General features: G+C 45.6%; 1 protein-coding gene across 3 annotated transcripts in view; it reads left to right on the plus strand.

The window, feature by feature from the left end:
- sema5ba (sema domain, seven thrombospondin repeats (type 1 and type 1-like), transmembrane domain (TM) and short cytoplasmic domain, (semaphorin) 5Ba) overlaps positions 1-16,440 on the plus strand; it is a 339,576-nt gene that overhangs the window by 308,689 nt on the left and 14,447 nt on the right. For all 3 annotated transcript variants that reach the window (XM_060828274.1, XM_060828276.1, XM_060828275.1), the window contains exons 20-22: positions 5,814-5,963; positions 10,761-10,799; positions 15,126-15,334. In XM_060828274.1, coding sequence (XP_060684257.1) covers positions 5,814-5,963; positions 10,761-10,799; positions 15,126-15,334 — 398 coding nt within the window. The remainder of the gene's footprint in view (positions 1-5,813; positions 5,964-10,760; positions 10,800-15,125; positions 15,335-16,440) is intronic.

The following is a 16,440-nucleotide window of genomic DNA, read 5'->3' on the forward strand; positions in this document are numbered from 1 at the left end:
TAGCATCCAAGGAGCAGGAGAATCAACATTTTGGGCAAAACTCATTCCCGAAAAGTCGATACTCCTGCTCCTCGGATGCTACCCGACCTGCTGTGCTTTTCCAGCACCACACTCTCAACTCTAATCTCCAGCATCTGCAGTCCTCACTTTCACCTGAGAGAGATATGGGCCAAGTGCAAGCAAATGGGACGAGATTAGATTAAGATGTCTGGTCAGCATGGACGAGTTGGACCTGTTGTGGGGAAAATCTCCAGTCTCGGAGTCAGTATCTGGATCCAACGACAGAGTTTATTATACAAAGAAACCGGAGCTCTGGGGAGAGAGAGAGAGAGAGAAAGGTCCAGCAGCATGGCTGTCAGCTGTCAGCCTTCTCTCACCCTCGGAGCACACGTCACGATAGCTTATACATTTCATGGGATAATAGTCCAGATATTGAGTCTTTGTTTGTGCAGCATGGTTTGTTTACAGAAAACATTACAGAGTCATTGTCAGTTTCAGAGGAATGTTACAGAGTCATTGTCAGTTTCAGCAGCTATGCAGAAGTCCATTGCCACAGTAATCAGACTGAGTTAAACGAGGCTGTTCAAATCTTATTTTATCTGTACCAGTGCAGCGGCCTTGTCCTTTACAATTCCATAAAAAGAGCAATGAACAAAAGAGAATCATAGCACAGGAACATACCCTTCGGCCCTCTAAGATAGTGCCGATCATCACGCCATAACTAAACAAAACAACAAACCTTCTGTCTTTATTCGGTCCTTATCCCTCTGTTCATGTGACCATCCAGATGCCTCTTAAATGTTGCCAACGTGCCTGCTTCCCCCACCTCTTCTGGCAGTGCATTCCAGGCTCCTACCTCTCTCTGCGTGCAAAGCTTCCCTTGCACATCTCCTTTAAACTTTCCCCCTCTCACCTAGAGCCTGTGTTCCCTTGTAATTGAAACTGCAATCCTGGGAAGAAGCCTCTAAGTATCCACCCTATCGATGCCTGTCATAATTGTGCAGACCTCTATCAGGCTTCCTCTCAGCCGCCATCTTTTCAGTGAAAACAATCCTTGTCTTTTGAACGTTTCCTCATGGCCAATGCCCCTGAGACCAGACAACATCCTGGTGAACCTTCTCTATGCTCTCTGCAAAGCTTCCACGTCCTTCCAGTAGTGTGGCGACCAAAACTGCAAACTATATTCCAAATGCGACCTGACAAGGGTTTTATATAGCTGCAACATGGTTTCCCAACTCTTGTACTCCATGTCTGGCTGATGAAGGCAAGCATGCCATATGCATATATACATGCCATGCCATATGCCATATGTGGGCGGCACGGTGGCACAGTGGTTAGCACTGCTGCCTGACAGCGCCTGAGACCCAGGTTCATTTCCCACCTCAGGCGACTGACTGTGTGGAGTTTGCACGTTCTGCCCGCGTCTGTGTGGCTTTCCTCTGGACAATGGACCTGTATGCCCAGATCCAACTGAATGTTAATTAGAGTCTCAGCACACAAACCCTGGATTCTTTCTAAATTTATTTTTTTTGTGACAGATCTAAGCATTTTTTTATTCATCCCTAATTTGTCTTGAACGGTAAACCAGGTCATTTCATTAAAGAACGAGAACACAAAGATTTAAAGTGGTCTGTTAAAGAAGCAAAGGTAAAGTGAGGAAAAACTTTTTATTCAGTGAGTAATTAGGATACAGAATACACTGCTTAGAGGTGTGATGGTGCCAGGTTCAATTGGTGCATTCAAGAGAGCATCGAACCATTACTTGGATAAAATTTGGATAAAAATCAAGTTGGTCAGTGCGTTTTCCAGATTGCAACAGCAACCAGGGTTTTCAAAGCATTTAATTGTCTGCAAAATGTTTCGAGACATCCTGTGACCTTGAAGTGTTATACAGATGCAAGAGTGTTGGGAGAAAGGGGGTGATTGACACTATGCTCATTTAATAACACAACAGTGTTTTCAAAAGTCAGCTGAGAGTTAACCTTATGGCTGTGGATCTGTAAGGCAGACCAATCCTTCCATGAATGAGGACAAATGTCTTCACTTGAAGGGCGATGAATCCATGGAATTGTCGACCACAGTAGCTTGGTCTCCATAGCTTTTTTTCATTTTTCATTAATTTTTATGAGCTGGCTGTCCAGTATTTACTGTGCATTGTTACAGCAAAACCTGAACAATATCCAGTTTGGTCTGATAAGTGGCAAGTAACATTTGTACCACATAAGCTATGGCCTCCTGATGAAGGGCTTTTGCCCGAAACGTCGATTTTACTGCTCCTTGAATGCTGCCTGAACTGCTGTGCTCTTCTAGCACCGCTAATCCAGAATCCACCTTCAATAAGAGACAGTCTAACCACCACACCTTGATATTCAGTGATATTACCATCACTGAATCCCCCACTATCAACATCTCAGTGGTTACCATTGATTAGAAACTCAGCTGGTCTCACTACATGACCATAGTGGCTATAACAGCAGGTCAGAGGCTAGGAATACTGCAGCAAGTAACACATCTCCTGACTCTACAAAGCCTGTCCACCATCTACACGGCAGTGTGATGGAATACTCCCCATTGCCTGCATGGATGCAGCTCCAATAACTTCAAGAAGCTTGACACCATCCAGGACAAAGCAGCCCACTTGATTGATACTACATGCACAATTACCCACTCCCTCCAGCACCAACGCTCAGTAGCAGCAGTGTGTACTACCTACAAGACACACTGCAGCAATTCATTAAAGATCATCAGACAGCACCTTCCAAACCCTCAGCCACTTCCATCTAGGACAAGGGCAGCAGATACATGGGAATACCACCCACTGCAAGTTCCCCTCCAAGCCACTCACCACCCTGACTTGGAAATATATCACTGCTCCTTCACTATTGCTGGGTCAAAATCCCAGAATTCTCTCCCTAAAGGCTGAAATGCTGAAGTTCAAGAAAATATTTCACCACCACCTTCTCAAGGGCAGACATAAGCAATCTGCTATTTCAGAGATGAATGAGTGAATTTGCCCATGAGTCTCGGTCCATCTCCACTTGTGATTAGCATCGCAAAGAGGTAATCTGGCTGTTACCAAATTGTGGTCAAATTGGCAGGTGCATTTCCCAGGTTGCAACAGCAACTGGGAGTTTTAAAAGCATTTAATTATCTGCAAAATGTCTCGAGACATCCTGTGACTGTGAAGGGAGCAAAAGATGCTCTTTTCTACTTCCTCAGAGCTTAGGAAACAAGGAGCTGCCATTCAGCCCCTTGAGCACATTCCGGCATTATGGCTGATCTCAGCAACATGACAAGTCCAATGTGAAATCTCAGTTGTCCAATCTAGCTGAAAATTCAGGACTAATGCTGCCCCTCCTCCAATGTGGCAAATGGAATTCAATGTAGCTAAGTGCGAAGTCGTTCACTTTGGTAGGAATAACAAGATGATGGATTACTGGGCTAATGGTAGGCTACTTGGTAGTGTGGATGAGCAGAGGGATCTTGGTGTCTATGTACACAGATCTCTGAAAGTTGCCACTCAGGTAAATAGTGCTGTGAGGAAGGCATATGGTGTACTGGGCTTTATTGGCAGAGGAATTGAGTTCCGGAGTCCTGAGGTCATGTTGCAGTTGTATAAGACTCTGGTGCGGCCTCATCTGGAGTATTGTGTGCAGTTTTGGTCGCCATACTATAGGAAGGATGTGGAAGCTTTAGAACGAGTGCAGAGGAGGTTTACCAGGATGTTGCCTGGAATGGTAGGAAAATCTTATGAGGAAAGGCTGAGGCACTTGGGGCTGTTCTCATTGGAGAAGAGAAGGTTTAGGGGAGATCTGATAGAAGTGTATAAGATGATTAGGGGTTTAGATAGGGTAGATACTAAGAACCTTTTACCGCTAATGGAGTCAGGTGTTACTAGGGGACATAGCTTTAAATTAAGGGGTGGTAGGTATAGGACAGATGTTAGGGGTAGATTCTTCACACAGCGGGTTGTGAGTTCATGGAATGCCCTGCCCGTATCAGTGGTGAACTCTCCTTCTTTATGTTCATTTAAGCGGGCATTGGATAGGCATTTGGAAGTTATTGGGCTAGTATAGGTTAGGTAGGACTCGGTCGGCGCAACATCGAGGGCCGAAGGGCCTGTACTGCGCTGTATCCTTCTATGTTCTATGTTCTATGTTCTATGATGATTCAGCTTACTAACCCCAGCTGGGAGCACGAAAGGGTTAGCACCAAACGACTCCATTGTGTATAGAGCTGCAGCCAGTGACTGAAAACTGAACACTGAGCACAGCAGGGAAACAACTTCAATAAAAAAAAGTATTGAAAAGTTGCAAGTTGACCGCTGTAATACTCCCTTGTCAAAGTGGGTTATTAGAAATAATGAGATGCTTTTTCCAAATTACCCTCATTAATTAAGATTTATGCACAAGAATCTCCCCTCTTGTTCCTGCAGAAAGACGTCAATAATTGGATAAATGAATAGCCACAAGCATTTTCTTCCAGTTCTCAAACTAACCATTCTATAGCCAGCATCACCACTGCTCAAAACATCTCATGATTAACCTTTGTGTCATCAGCACGTTAGACACAGACCAGACTCACTTTGCATCACAGTCAGGTTTCTGCACATTTTCAGGATGGATTTTGCTGTCTGCAGAACGCTGCAGAAGCAATTTTGAAATAATGTGGCTGTATCTGTGTGTTCAGTCCTGCATACAAGGAAGAGAAAAATGGATAAATAGAATATCTTCCTTTCTCTCTTTGTTTTGTTTTTAGTCTCGTCTGTGTTAATCTCTTTCTGTTTGTGTTTGTGTGTCTCATTAGCTGTTGAACCTGTGTTGTTGGTTCTCTCTATCTCTCATTTCTCATTCTGCCTATCTATCCGTCCCTTCCCACCACTTATTTGTCACTTGCCATCTTCAGGATCTCGGCCCGGTTCACTCCGTTTTCCCTTCTCATTTTCATTCTTCCTCTCTTTCCCTGGGGTTCCATATCCCTCAGCAATTGAAATGACTCCACAGGGGCCGGTATCTTGTCACCAAGTCACCCTTTATTTACAAGTGCACAGTACGTGGACTCGCACCAGCCAACTCAGAGCCAGTCTGTAAAGTGAGGAGAATCCCTGAGACTGCTGCTTACATCTGTCATCCAGAACTCCCTGTTTGCCTTAGGTTAATAGTTCGGAGAAAGTGAGGACTGCAGATTCTGGAGATACTGTGCTTTTCCAGCACCACACTTTTTGTCTCAGGCTAACACCCACAATTGGGGAACTCATACTCAGTGAGATCCACCTGGCCAAACTCATTCCAATCACAACAAAAATAAAACAAGGAACTGCAGATGCTGGAGATCTGAAACAAAATCATAAATTGCTGGAGAAATTCAGCAAGACTGGCAGCATCTGTGGGAAGTTAATGTTTCGAGTAAGATCTGTTGTGGGAAAAGGTTTCATAGATAGGGAGGGGTGAGGACATGGAGGACTTTGGATGAGAGTGACAAATACAACACATTCTTATCACCATTTGTCAGTAGGAGAAAATGCGGACTGCAGATGCTGGAGATCAGAGTCACAGAGTGTGGTGCTGGGAAAGCACAGCAGGACAGACAGCATCGGACGAGCAGGAATTCTTCAGAAATGTTGTCTCTCCTGCTCCTCGGATGCTGCCTGACTGATCATTTGTCAGTAATTCATTGTGAATGAAGTTTTTCCAAGACGTTCCTGACAGAACGTTGCTCAATGAAGGCATTTTCTTCATTGAATATGAAGTTATGTTACAGCGGAATCATTCAAAGGTGTTGGAAGTTATAAACATTATTTCCTGATTTTGAAGGTGGCTGGTCGGTGTGGAGTGAGTGGAGCCTCTGCACTGAGGAAGACACACAGTTCCGCACTCGCCGATGTGAGACTCTGAGTCTCGGTGCAATGCAATGTGTGGGGAACAGCACCCAGTTTCGGCCGTGTCTCTATAATGAAATTCCAGGTGAGTGTTGTCATGAGCTGTCCCATGTTGTTCCTTGAAATTGTGGAAACTTAGTGTTAGGGAAAGATTAATTGTTCCATCTTCCTGCATAGAAAATATCTGCATTTCTTCCTGACGTCACGCAATGTACAGGAGGGTAAAATACCCAGCTATTGGTTAGCATCAGCCCTCTGATTGGCTGACTCCCTCTCCTCACCTCTCACCCAACTATCATCCTTCTGAACTAAGGATGATTGGAACGTCCTTAGCATCATCCAAATGGAAATCCACTCTTCATAACTATGATGAGGAGGAGCTGGTGTTAGATTGGGGTGGACAAAGTTAAAAATCGCAAAACACTAAGTTATAGTCCAACAGGTTTATTTGGAAGTCACAATCATAGAGTCATAGATGGAAACAGACCCTTCGGTCCAACCCGTCCATGCCGACCAGATATCCCAACCCAATCTAGTCCCACCTGCCAGCAACCGGCCCATATCCCTCCAAACCCTTCCTATTCATATACCAATCCAAATGCCTTTCAAATGTTGTAATTGTACCAGCCTCCACCACATCCTCTGGCAGCTCATTCCATACACGCACCATCCTCTGTGTGAACAGGTTGCCCCTTAGGTCTCTTTTATATCTTTCCCCTCTCACCCTAGACCTATGCCCTCTCATTCTGCACTTCCCGACCCCAGGGAAAAGACTTTGTCTATTTATCCTCTCCATGTTCCTCATAATTTTATAAACCTCTATAAGGTCACCCCTCAGCCTCCGATGCTTCAGGGAAAACAGCCCCAGCCTGTTCAGCCTCTCCCTATAGCTCAAATCCTCCAACTCTGGCAACATCCTTGTAATTTTTGTTTTAATCCTTTCAAGTTTCACAACTTCTTTCCGATAGGAAGGAGGCCAGAATTGCATGCAATATTCCAACAGTAGCCTAACCAATATGTTAGCTTTCGGAGCGTTGTTCCTTCATCAGGTAGTTGTGGAGCAAGATCTATAATTCTTTGTCTTATGACAAAGGAGCAGCACTCCGAAAGCTAGTGCTTCCAAATAAATCTGTTGGACTATAACCTGGTGTTGTGTGATTTTTAACTCTTCTTAACTGGACATTCTTTTAACAACTTCAGAAAGGCCCTCTGATCATAATCACATCACTGTGGGATCTTACTGTGTGGAAGTTGGCTGCTGGCTTTCGTACATTACAACATTAATTATGCTTCAAAAGTGTTTCATCTGCTGTAACTCGCCTTGCACCATCTGATAGTTGTGAAAGGCGTCATATAAATGCAGGTCTTGAGGTGGCATAATCTATAAGACTAGGTAAAAACAATGACTGCAGATGCTGGAAACCAGATTCTGGAGTAGAGTGGTGCTGGAAAAGCACAGCAGTTCAGGCAGCATCCGAGGAGCAGGAAAATCGACGTTTCGGGCAAAAGCCCTTCATCTGGAATACAGGCAGAGAGCCTGAAGGGTGGAGAGATAAGTAAGAGGAGGGTGGGGGTGGGGAGAAAGAAGCATAGAGTACAATTGGTGAGTGGGGGAGGGGATGAAGGTGATAGGTCAGGGAGGAGGGTGGAGTGGATAGGTGGAAAAGAACTTAGGCCGGTAGGACAGGTCATGGGGACAGTGCTGAGCTGGAAGTTTGGAACTGGGGTGAGATGGGGGAAGGGGAAATGAGGAAACTGGTGAAGTCCACGTTGATGCTCTGGGTTTGAATGTTCCGAGGCGAAAGATGAGGTGTTCTTCCTCCAGGTGTACAGGTGGTGAGGCAGCGGCGGTGAAGGAGGCCCAGGACCTCCATGTCCTCGGCCGAGTGGGAGGGGGAGTTGAAATGTTGGGCCACAGGGTGGTGGGGTCGATTGGTGCGGTTCTCCCAGAGATGTTCCTTAAAGCGCTCTGCTAGGGGGCGTCCAGTCTCCCCAATGTAAAGGAGACCACATCAGGAGCAACAGATACAATAAAAGATATTGCTGGATGTGCAGGTAAAACTTTGATGGATGTGGAAGGCTCCTTTAGGGCCTTGGATGGAGGTGAGGGAGGAGGTGTGGGCGCAGGTTTTGCAATTCCTGTGGTGGCAGGGGAAAGTGCCAGGATGGGAGGATGGGTTGTAAGGGGGGCGTGGACCTGACTAGGTAGTCACGGAGGGAACGGTCTTTGCGGAAGATGGAAAGGGGTGGGGAGGGAAATATATCCCTGATGGTCTGTTTGGAGGTGGCGGAAAAGTCGGCGGATGATTTGGTTTATGCAAAGATTGGCAGGGCGGAAAGTGAGGACCAGGGGTGTTCTGTCCTTGTTATGGTTGGAGGGGTGGGGTCGGAGGGCGGAGGTGCAGGATGTGAACGAGATGTGTTGGAGGGCATCTTTAACCACGTGGGAAGGGAAATTGCGGTCTCTAAAGAAGGAGGCCATCTGGTGTGTTCTGTGGTGGAACTGGTCCTCCTGGGAGCAGATACTGTGGAGGCGGAGGAATTGGGAATACGGGATGGCATTTTTGCAGGTAGGAAGAGGTGTAATCCAGGTGGCTGTGGGAGTCGGGTTTATACAAAATGTCAGTGTCAAGTTGGTTGTCATTAATGGAGATGGAGAGGTCCAGGAAGGGGAGGGAGGTGTCAGAGATGGTCCAGATAAATTTAAGGTCAGGGTGGAATGTGTTGGTGAAGTTGATGAATTGCTCAACCTCCTCGCGGGAGCATGAGGTGGCGCCAATGCAGTCATCAATGTAGCGGAGGAAGAGGTGGGGAGTGGTGTCAGTGTAACTACGGAAGATGGACTGTTCTACGTAGCCAACAAAGAGACAGGCATAGCTGGGGCCCATACGGGTGCCCATGGCTACCCCTTTGGTCTGGAAGAAGTGGGAGGTTTCAAAGGAGAAATTGTTAAGGGTGAGGACCAGTTCAGCCAAATGAATGAGAGTGTCGGTGGAAGGGTACTGTTGGGGACGTCGGGAAAGGAAGAAATGGAGGGCTTGGAGGCCCTGGTCATGGCAGATGGAGGTGTAGAGGGATTGGATATCCATGGTGAAGATGAGACGTTGGGGGCCAGGGAAACGGAAGTCTTGGAGGAGGTGGAGGGCATGGGTGGTCTCTCGAACGTATGTGGGGAGTTCCTGGACTAGGGGGGATAGGACAGCGTCGAGGTAGGTAGAGATGAGTTCAGTGGGGCAGGAGCATGCTGAGACAATGGGTCGGCCAGGGTGGTCAGGCTTGTGGATCTTGGGAAGGAGGTAGCACCGGGCTGTAAGGGGTTCCCGGACTATGAGGTTGGAAGCTGTGGGTGGGAGATCTCCTGAGGTGATGAGGTTCTGTATGGTCTGGGGGATGATGGTTTGGTGATGGGGGGTGGGGTCATGGTCAAGGGGGCAGTAGGAGGAGGTGTCTTCAAGTTGGCTTCTGGCTTCAGCGGTGTAGAGGTCAGTGCGCCAGACTACCACTGCGCCCCCTTTATCTGCTGGCTTGATGGTGAGGTCGGGATTGGAGCAGGGGAGTGGAGGGATGCGCGTTTGAGAGGGTGAGAGGTTGGAGTGGGGGAGGTGGGTAGACAGGTTGAGGCGGTTAATGTCCCGGCTGCAGTTGGAAATGAAGAGGTCGAGGGCAGGTAATAGGCCAGCGCGGGGTGTCCAGGTGGATGGAGTGTGTTGGAGGTGAGTGAAGGGGTCCTTCCCCCCCCCCTCCTCCCTGACCTATCACCTTCATCCCTACCCCCACTCACCTATTGTAATGTATAAGGCTACAGACTTAAAACTAAAAGGCAGTTAGCCCTTCCTTTGGCTGGCACAGTCTCAATGGGCAGAATTACCTGCCTCTGCCTCTGTGAACCTCTCAATGTTTCACGGCAGTCTATTGGATCTTGTTGTGTTCAATTAGCTAATGGGAGGAACTGAAATTCAAAATTAGTTATATTTATTCTGACAGGTTAGTTTTGAGAGACAGGATCGCATATTAAACTGAGACTTTTCCTAAATCAACTGAAACCGGAAGGGAAACTTGATCCTTTGCATTTTTAATTAGTGGCTTCCCTACAGAGCGATGATGGTTGGGATTCTAACATTGGAAACCCATTGTCCTTTTGGACAGAAATTGCTCCGCAGTTTCCGCGAGAAGTTGAGAGCCAAAAATGTTGATAAGGAAGTCATAACCAGAACTATGGTAAATTGGCTGGACTTGTATGACAGTTTGAGAGCTTCATTTTGCTTTATTTTTACTCTCTCATGGGAAGTGGGCATTGGCTGGCAAGGCCAATATTTGTTGCCCTTCCTGAATAGCCCTTTACCTGAGTGGCATGTTCGGGCCGTTTCAGAGGGCAGTTGAGAGTCAGTTGCTTAGCTGTGGGTCTGGAGTCACATGTAGGCCAGACCAGTTCAGGAAGTCCTCCTCCAAAGGCTGTTAGTGGATCAAATGTGTGTTTTCTTATGGCAATCATTGTTGTCATGGCAATCATGACTGAGACTAGCTTCCAATTCCAGAATAATTCACTCAAGTCAACTGCCATTAGTTGCTATTGTGGGATTTGTGTCCATGTCGCTACACCATGAGCCTGGATTATTAGACCAGTAACATTACCCACATTGATAACTGCCTTTTTAGTTCCAGACTTTTTTCTTTGACTGAATTCATTGACTTCAAATCTTCAAATTGTCGTGGTGGTGTTTGAACTTACAATCTCAGGACTTCCAGATTTTTTTGATCACTCAACCAGTCACATAAGCACGACACCAATGTGACTTCTGATTGCAATCTAAGAATCTATTGCTGTTGGGCTTTGAGGTCCCACTGCTCTCAGGTTAAATATTACTTTTGTTTTCTGTTGCAGTGATCCAGTCGGCCATTGGGAGTGACAGCAGCTGTGGAGGTGAGTCCTGACAGAGAACTGCTTCGTAAGTCTTTTGGAGTCATGAGAGATTATAGCATGTTTTACCACCAAATGCTGAGACTGCAGCAGAACTCTCTATGATGAATCATTGCCCAGTTTTATCATTATCTCTCATTCCCAGTAAGATCAATATATTCAGTTCCCAGATTCATCACTATCTTCCATTTGCAGATACATCGCTATCTGCTGTTTCCAGGTTTCTGTCTATCTCCCACTCCCAGTTACATCACTAGCTCTCATTCTCAACTACGTTGGGTTTACTGCTCTAATGCCTGGAATGAATGAATTGCCTTTTGAGAAAAGACTAGCCCTATATCCTCTGGACTTTAGAAAAGTCACAGGTGACTTGATTAAAACGCGTAAGATTCTGAGAGGACTTGACTGTGTGAATGAGTAAAGGATGTTTTCTCTTGTGGGAGAGTAGAACCAGGGGTCATAATTCAAAAAGAAAATGTCACCCATTTCAAGAAATGAGGACAATCTTGTTTCTGTCAAAGGATTGTGAGTCTTTGGAATTCCCTTCCTCAAAAGGCAGTGAATGCAGAATCTCTAAATAAGACCATAAGACATAGGAGCAGAAAGTAGGCCATTTCATGTCTGTTCCACCATTCAGTCATGGCTGATAAGTTTCTCAATCTCATTCTTCCGCTTTCTCCATGTAACCCTTGATCCCTTGACATTCAAGACCTATCTATCTTAGTCTTAAATGTACTCAATGACCTGGCCTTCACAGCCTTCCAAGGCAATGAACTCCATAAATTCACCCTCAGGCTGAAGAAGTTTCTCCTTATCCCCATTCTAAAAGGTCTTCCCTTTATTCTAAGGCTGTGCCCTTGGGTCCTAGTCTCTCCCACCAATGGAAACATCTTCCCAACATCACCTCTGTCCAGGCCATTCAGTATTCTGTAAGTTTCAGTTAGACCCCCTCATCCTTCTAAACTCCATTGAGTTTAGACCAAAGTCCTCAAATGTTTCTCATACGTTAAGGTTTTCATTCCTGGGACCATCCTTGTGAACCTTCTCTGAACACACTGCAAGGTCAGTACATCTTTCCTGAGATATGTGGCCCAAAACTGAGCACCACACTCCAAATGTGGTCTGACCAGAGCCTTATAGACCTTCAGAAGTACATCCCTGCTTTTATATTCAAGTCATCTCAAAATAAATACCATCATTGCATTTGACTTCCTAACTACTGAGTCAACCTGCAAGTTTATCTTAAGAGAGAATCCTGCATTAAAACTCCCAAGTCTCTTTGCACTTCAGACTTTTCTCCCCATTTAGAAAATAGTCCATGCCTCTATTCTTTCTAACAAAGTGCATGACTTCATACTTTCCCATGTTGTACTCCATCTGCCAGTTGGCTCACTCTCTTAACCTATCCAAATCCTTCTGCTACCTCCCCACCTCCTCAACGCTACCTTTTCCTCTATCTATCTTTGTATCATCTGCAAATTTAGCCAGAATGCCTTCAGTTCCTTCATCTAGATTGTTAATGTATAAAGTGAAAAGTTGTGGTCCCAAAACGAAGCCTTACGGACCACTTGTCACCAGCTGCTATCCTGAGAAGGACCCTTTTCTCTGCTTCTATCCACGCTAGCACCTTGCTTCTAACACCATGGTCTCTTACCTTACTCAGTAGCCTCCTGTGCAGCACCTTCTCAAAGGCCTCCTTGAAGTCCAGGTAGATAACATCCATTGGCTCTCTTTGGTCTAACCTGCTCGTTAATTCCTCAAAGAATTCGAGCAAATTTGGCAGGCATGACCTCTCCTTAATGAAACCATACCCTATTTTACCATTCACTTCCAAGTATTCAGAAATTTCATCCTACAAATTGGATTCCAGGATCTTACCCACAACCAAGGTTAGGCTAATTGGTCTGTAATTTTCCATCTTTTGCCTCACACCCTTTTTAAATAGGGGTGTCATGTTAGTGATTCCCTATCCTCTGGGGTCCTCTCAGACTCTAGCAATTAGAGTCATAGAGTCATAGAGATGTACAGCATGGAAACAGACCCTTCAGTCTAACCCGTCCATGCCGACCAGATATCCCAACCCAATCTAGTCCCACCTGCCAGCACCCGGCCCATATCCCTCCAAACCCTTCCTATTCATATGCCCATCCAAATGCCTCTTAAATGTTGTAATTGTATCAGCCTCCAGCTCATTCCATACATGTACCACGCTCTGCGTGAAAAAGTTGCCCCTTAGGTCTCTTTTATATCTTTCCCCTCTCACCCTAAACCTATGCCCCCTAGTTCTGGACTTCCCGACCCCAGGGAAAAGACTGCCTACTTATCCTATTTATCCATGCCCCTCATAATTTTGTAAACCTCTATAGGTCACCCCTCAGCCTCCGTCGCTCCAGGGAAAACAGCCCCAGCCTGTTCAGCTTCTCCCTGTAGCTCAAATCCTCCAACCCTAGCAACATCCTTGTAAATCTTTTCTGAACCCTTTCAAGTTTCACAACATCTTTCCAATAGGAAGGAGACCAGAATTGCATGCAATATTCCAACAGTGGCCTAACCAATGTACAGCCGCAACATGACCTCTCAACTCCTGTACTCAATACTCTGACCAATAAAGGAAAGCATACCAAACGCCTTCTTCACTATCCTATCTACCTGTGACTCCACTTTCAAGGAGCTTTGAACCTGCACTCCAAGGTCTCTTTGTTCAGCAACACTCCCTAGGACCTTACCATTAAGTGTATAAGTCCTGCTAAGATTTGCTTTCCCAAACTGCAACACCTCGCATTTAGCTGAATTAAACTCCATCTGCCCAACTGGTCAAGATCCTGTTGTAATCAGAGGTAACCCATTTCGCTGTCCACTACACCTCCAATTTTGGTGTCATCTGCAAACTTACTAACTGTACCTCTTATGCTTGCATCCAAATCATTTATGTAAATGACAAAAAGTAGAGGACCCAGCATCGATCCTTGTGGCACTCCACTAGTCACAGGCCTCCAGTCTGAAAAACAACCCTCCACCACCACCCTCTGTCTTCTACCTCTGAGCCAGTTATGTATCCAAATGGCTAGTTCTCCCTGTATTCCATGAGATCTAATTCCTGAAAGATCACCACTAACACCTCCCATATCTCTTCAGCTATCTTCCTCAGACCTCTGGGGTATAGTCCATCTGGTCCAGGTGATTTATCCACCTCCAGGCCATTCAGTTTTTCTAGCAACTTCTCTGTGGTGATGACCACCATACTCAGCTCTGCCCCCTCAATCTTTTGAATTTTTGGGATATTACTCGTGTCTTCCACCATGAAGACTGACACAAAGTAATTATTCAGTTCCTCGGCCATTTCCTTATTCCCCACCAGTGTCATTTTCCAGCGGCCCAATATCCTCTTTTGCCTCTCTTTTGCCCTTTATATGTCTAAAGAAACTCTTCCCATCTTCCTTGATGTTAGTAGCTAGCTTACCCTCATATTTAATCTTCTCCCTCCTTATTTCTTTCATTGTTGCCTTTGTAAGCTTCCCAATCCATTGCCCTTCACCACATTATATGTTTTCTCTTTTGCTTTTATGCTATCCCTTCAAATATTTTTAAGGCTGTGGAGGATAGATTCTTGATTATCAAGGGGAGGAAAGATTATTGAGGGACGGGCAGGAATGTAGAATTGAGGTTAAAGCCATAATCTTATTGAAGGGAAGAGCCGGCTCAAGGGGCCGAATGGCCTTCTCTAGTTTCTATGTTTGTTACTTTCTCCCAATGCAAACCTGATAGGATCGTAAAATGATACAGAGCAGAAAGAGGTCAGTCGGCCCATCATATCCCTCCCAGCTCAATCAAAAACAATCAAGTTGAAGCTGCCTCGCTGTTGCCTTTATCTCACATCCCCTGTGTTTCTTTCTGATCTAGCCAATTCCCTATTGAAAGCTGGTATTAAATCTATACTCAGCAGCTTATCATACAGTGCCTTCCCAAACCTATCTACTTGATGCATAAAGAAGATTTTTTTACCCCTACAGTTCTTTCACCAATAACTTCCAGTCTCTTTTACCAGTCACCTCAAGCCTTTGCCCTTTAGTTATCAACCCTTTGCTCACTCGATGAGATTCCTCTGTTTTTATTCTTACTAACCTGAGGAGGCAGTGCTGTGTGCTTAAGGATTGAATTTTAGGGTGTTATAGTGATGCTTCTTCCCCATAGCTTTATGTCTTAAGACTTGGATGAATGGCAACTCATTGTTGAGGGGTATCATGTCCTAGCTGTGTTCCACTATAATACAGTAAATTATGGCTTTTCGTCTGGTATAGCTCTTAAGATCCTAACCATTCATTCACTCAGCCTTTAGTGTGTACCATCTGATTGCCACTGGAGTCTCCTGCTTCCTGGGTGCCACCCTCATCACCCTTCTGATCTACGCGTACTGCCAGCGATGCCACAGACAATCTCAGGAGTCCACTGTCATTCATCCGACCACTCCCAACCACCTGAATTACAAAGGCAGCAGTCAGGGTAACAAGAACGAACTCTACAATCCAATGGAAATCAAGGTAACCGCGTTTTGCATTTGGTTGACTGATTCTAAACTGACAAATCCAGTTCTGCAATTCAGGCTGTGACTATTTTTCTTTCCAATTGCTTTGAAACTGACATTTTGCATTTCCCTCCACCTCTTCTCTCATGTCAAACGGTGGCTCATGGTTGTTCGATGTTAGGCAATGAAAGACCGAGTCATTTTTACTCTGAAACAGGCCATTCAGCTCATCGAATCGATGTTATCTCTCTGTGGAGCAATTCAGTCAGTTCTATTCCCCAACTCTATCTCCATAGCCCTGCAGGTGTACTGTGTTTTCCTCAAGTGTCCATCCAACATCATTTCAAATTGTTCACTGTCTCTGCCCCCATTAGGCATCAAGCTCCAGGCCATTCTGCCCACTTTGGTGGGTCCAGCACAGGCAGCGACAAGGCAGTGGAGGTCTCCCTTGAGGCTACGATTGGGTTGGAAAGACTGATATTGTGAACTTTTTACTTCTTTATCTTTCTAGTTTATTCCTCGGACCTATAGTACCAAGCTTCAAGAATCTGTACCCAGGTACCTTTGTACCTAAGTTGGTGTGTGGAATGTGGCATCTGTAAACTTTTAGATTAGATTAAATTCTCTTCAGTGTGAATACAGGCCCTTCGGCCCAGCAAGTCTACACTGCCCCGTGAAGAGAAACCCACCCAAACCCATTCCCCTACCCTATATTTACCCCTGACTAACGCACCTAACACTGTGGGCAATTTAGCACGGCCAATTCACCTGCACATCTTTTTGGACTGTGGAAGGAAACCAGACCACCCAGTGGAAATCCACACAGACACAGGGAGAATGTGCAAACTCCACACAGACAGGTGGGAATCGAACCCAGTGCCCTGATGCTGTGAGGCAGCAATGCTAACCACTGAGCCACTGTGCTGCCCTCATTCGAGTACAGTTGACAATAAAGCTGATACAATTCAGTTCCATTCATTGCTTGTACTTCCCACCTAAACTCTTAATCTGGTGATCACTAGTCCTCACACCTTCCTCAAATGGGATGGGGTTTCTTTGATGAAGTCAGCCTCAATCCAGTCATTCAAAAAGATTGGACTGGAAAAGGCAGGATGTGCAATA

The sequence above is a fragment of the Hemiscyllium ocellatum genome, chromosome 7 (genome assembly GCF_020745735.1).
Source record: "Hemiscyllium ocellatum isolate sHemOce1 chromosome 7, sHemOce1.pat.X.cur, whole genome shotgun sequence".
Classification (NCBI taxonomy): Eukaryota; Metazoa; Chordata; class Chondrichthyes; order Orectolobiformes; family Hemiscylliidae; genus Hemiscyllium; species Hemiscyllium ocellatum.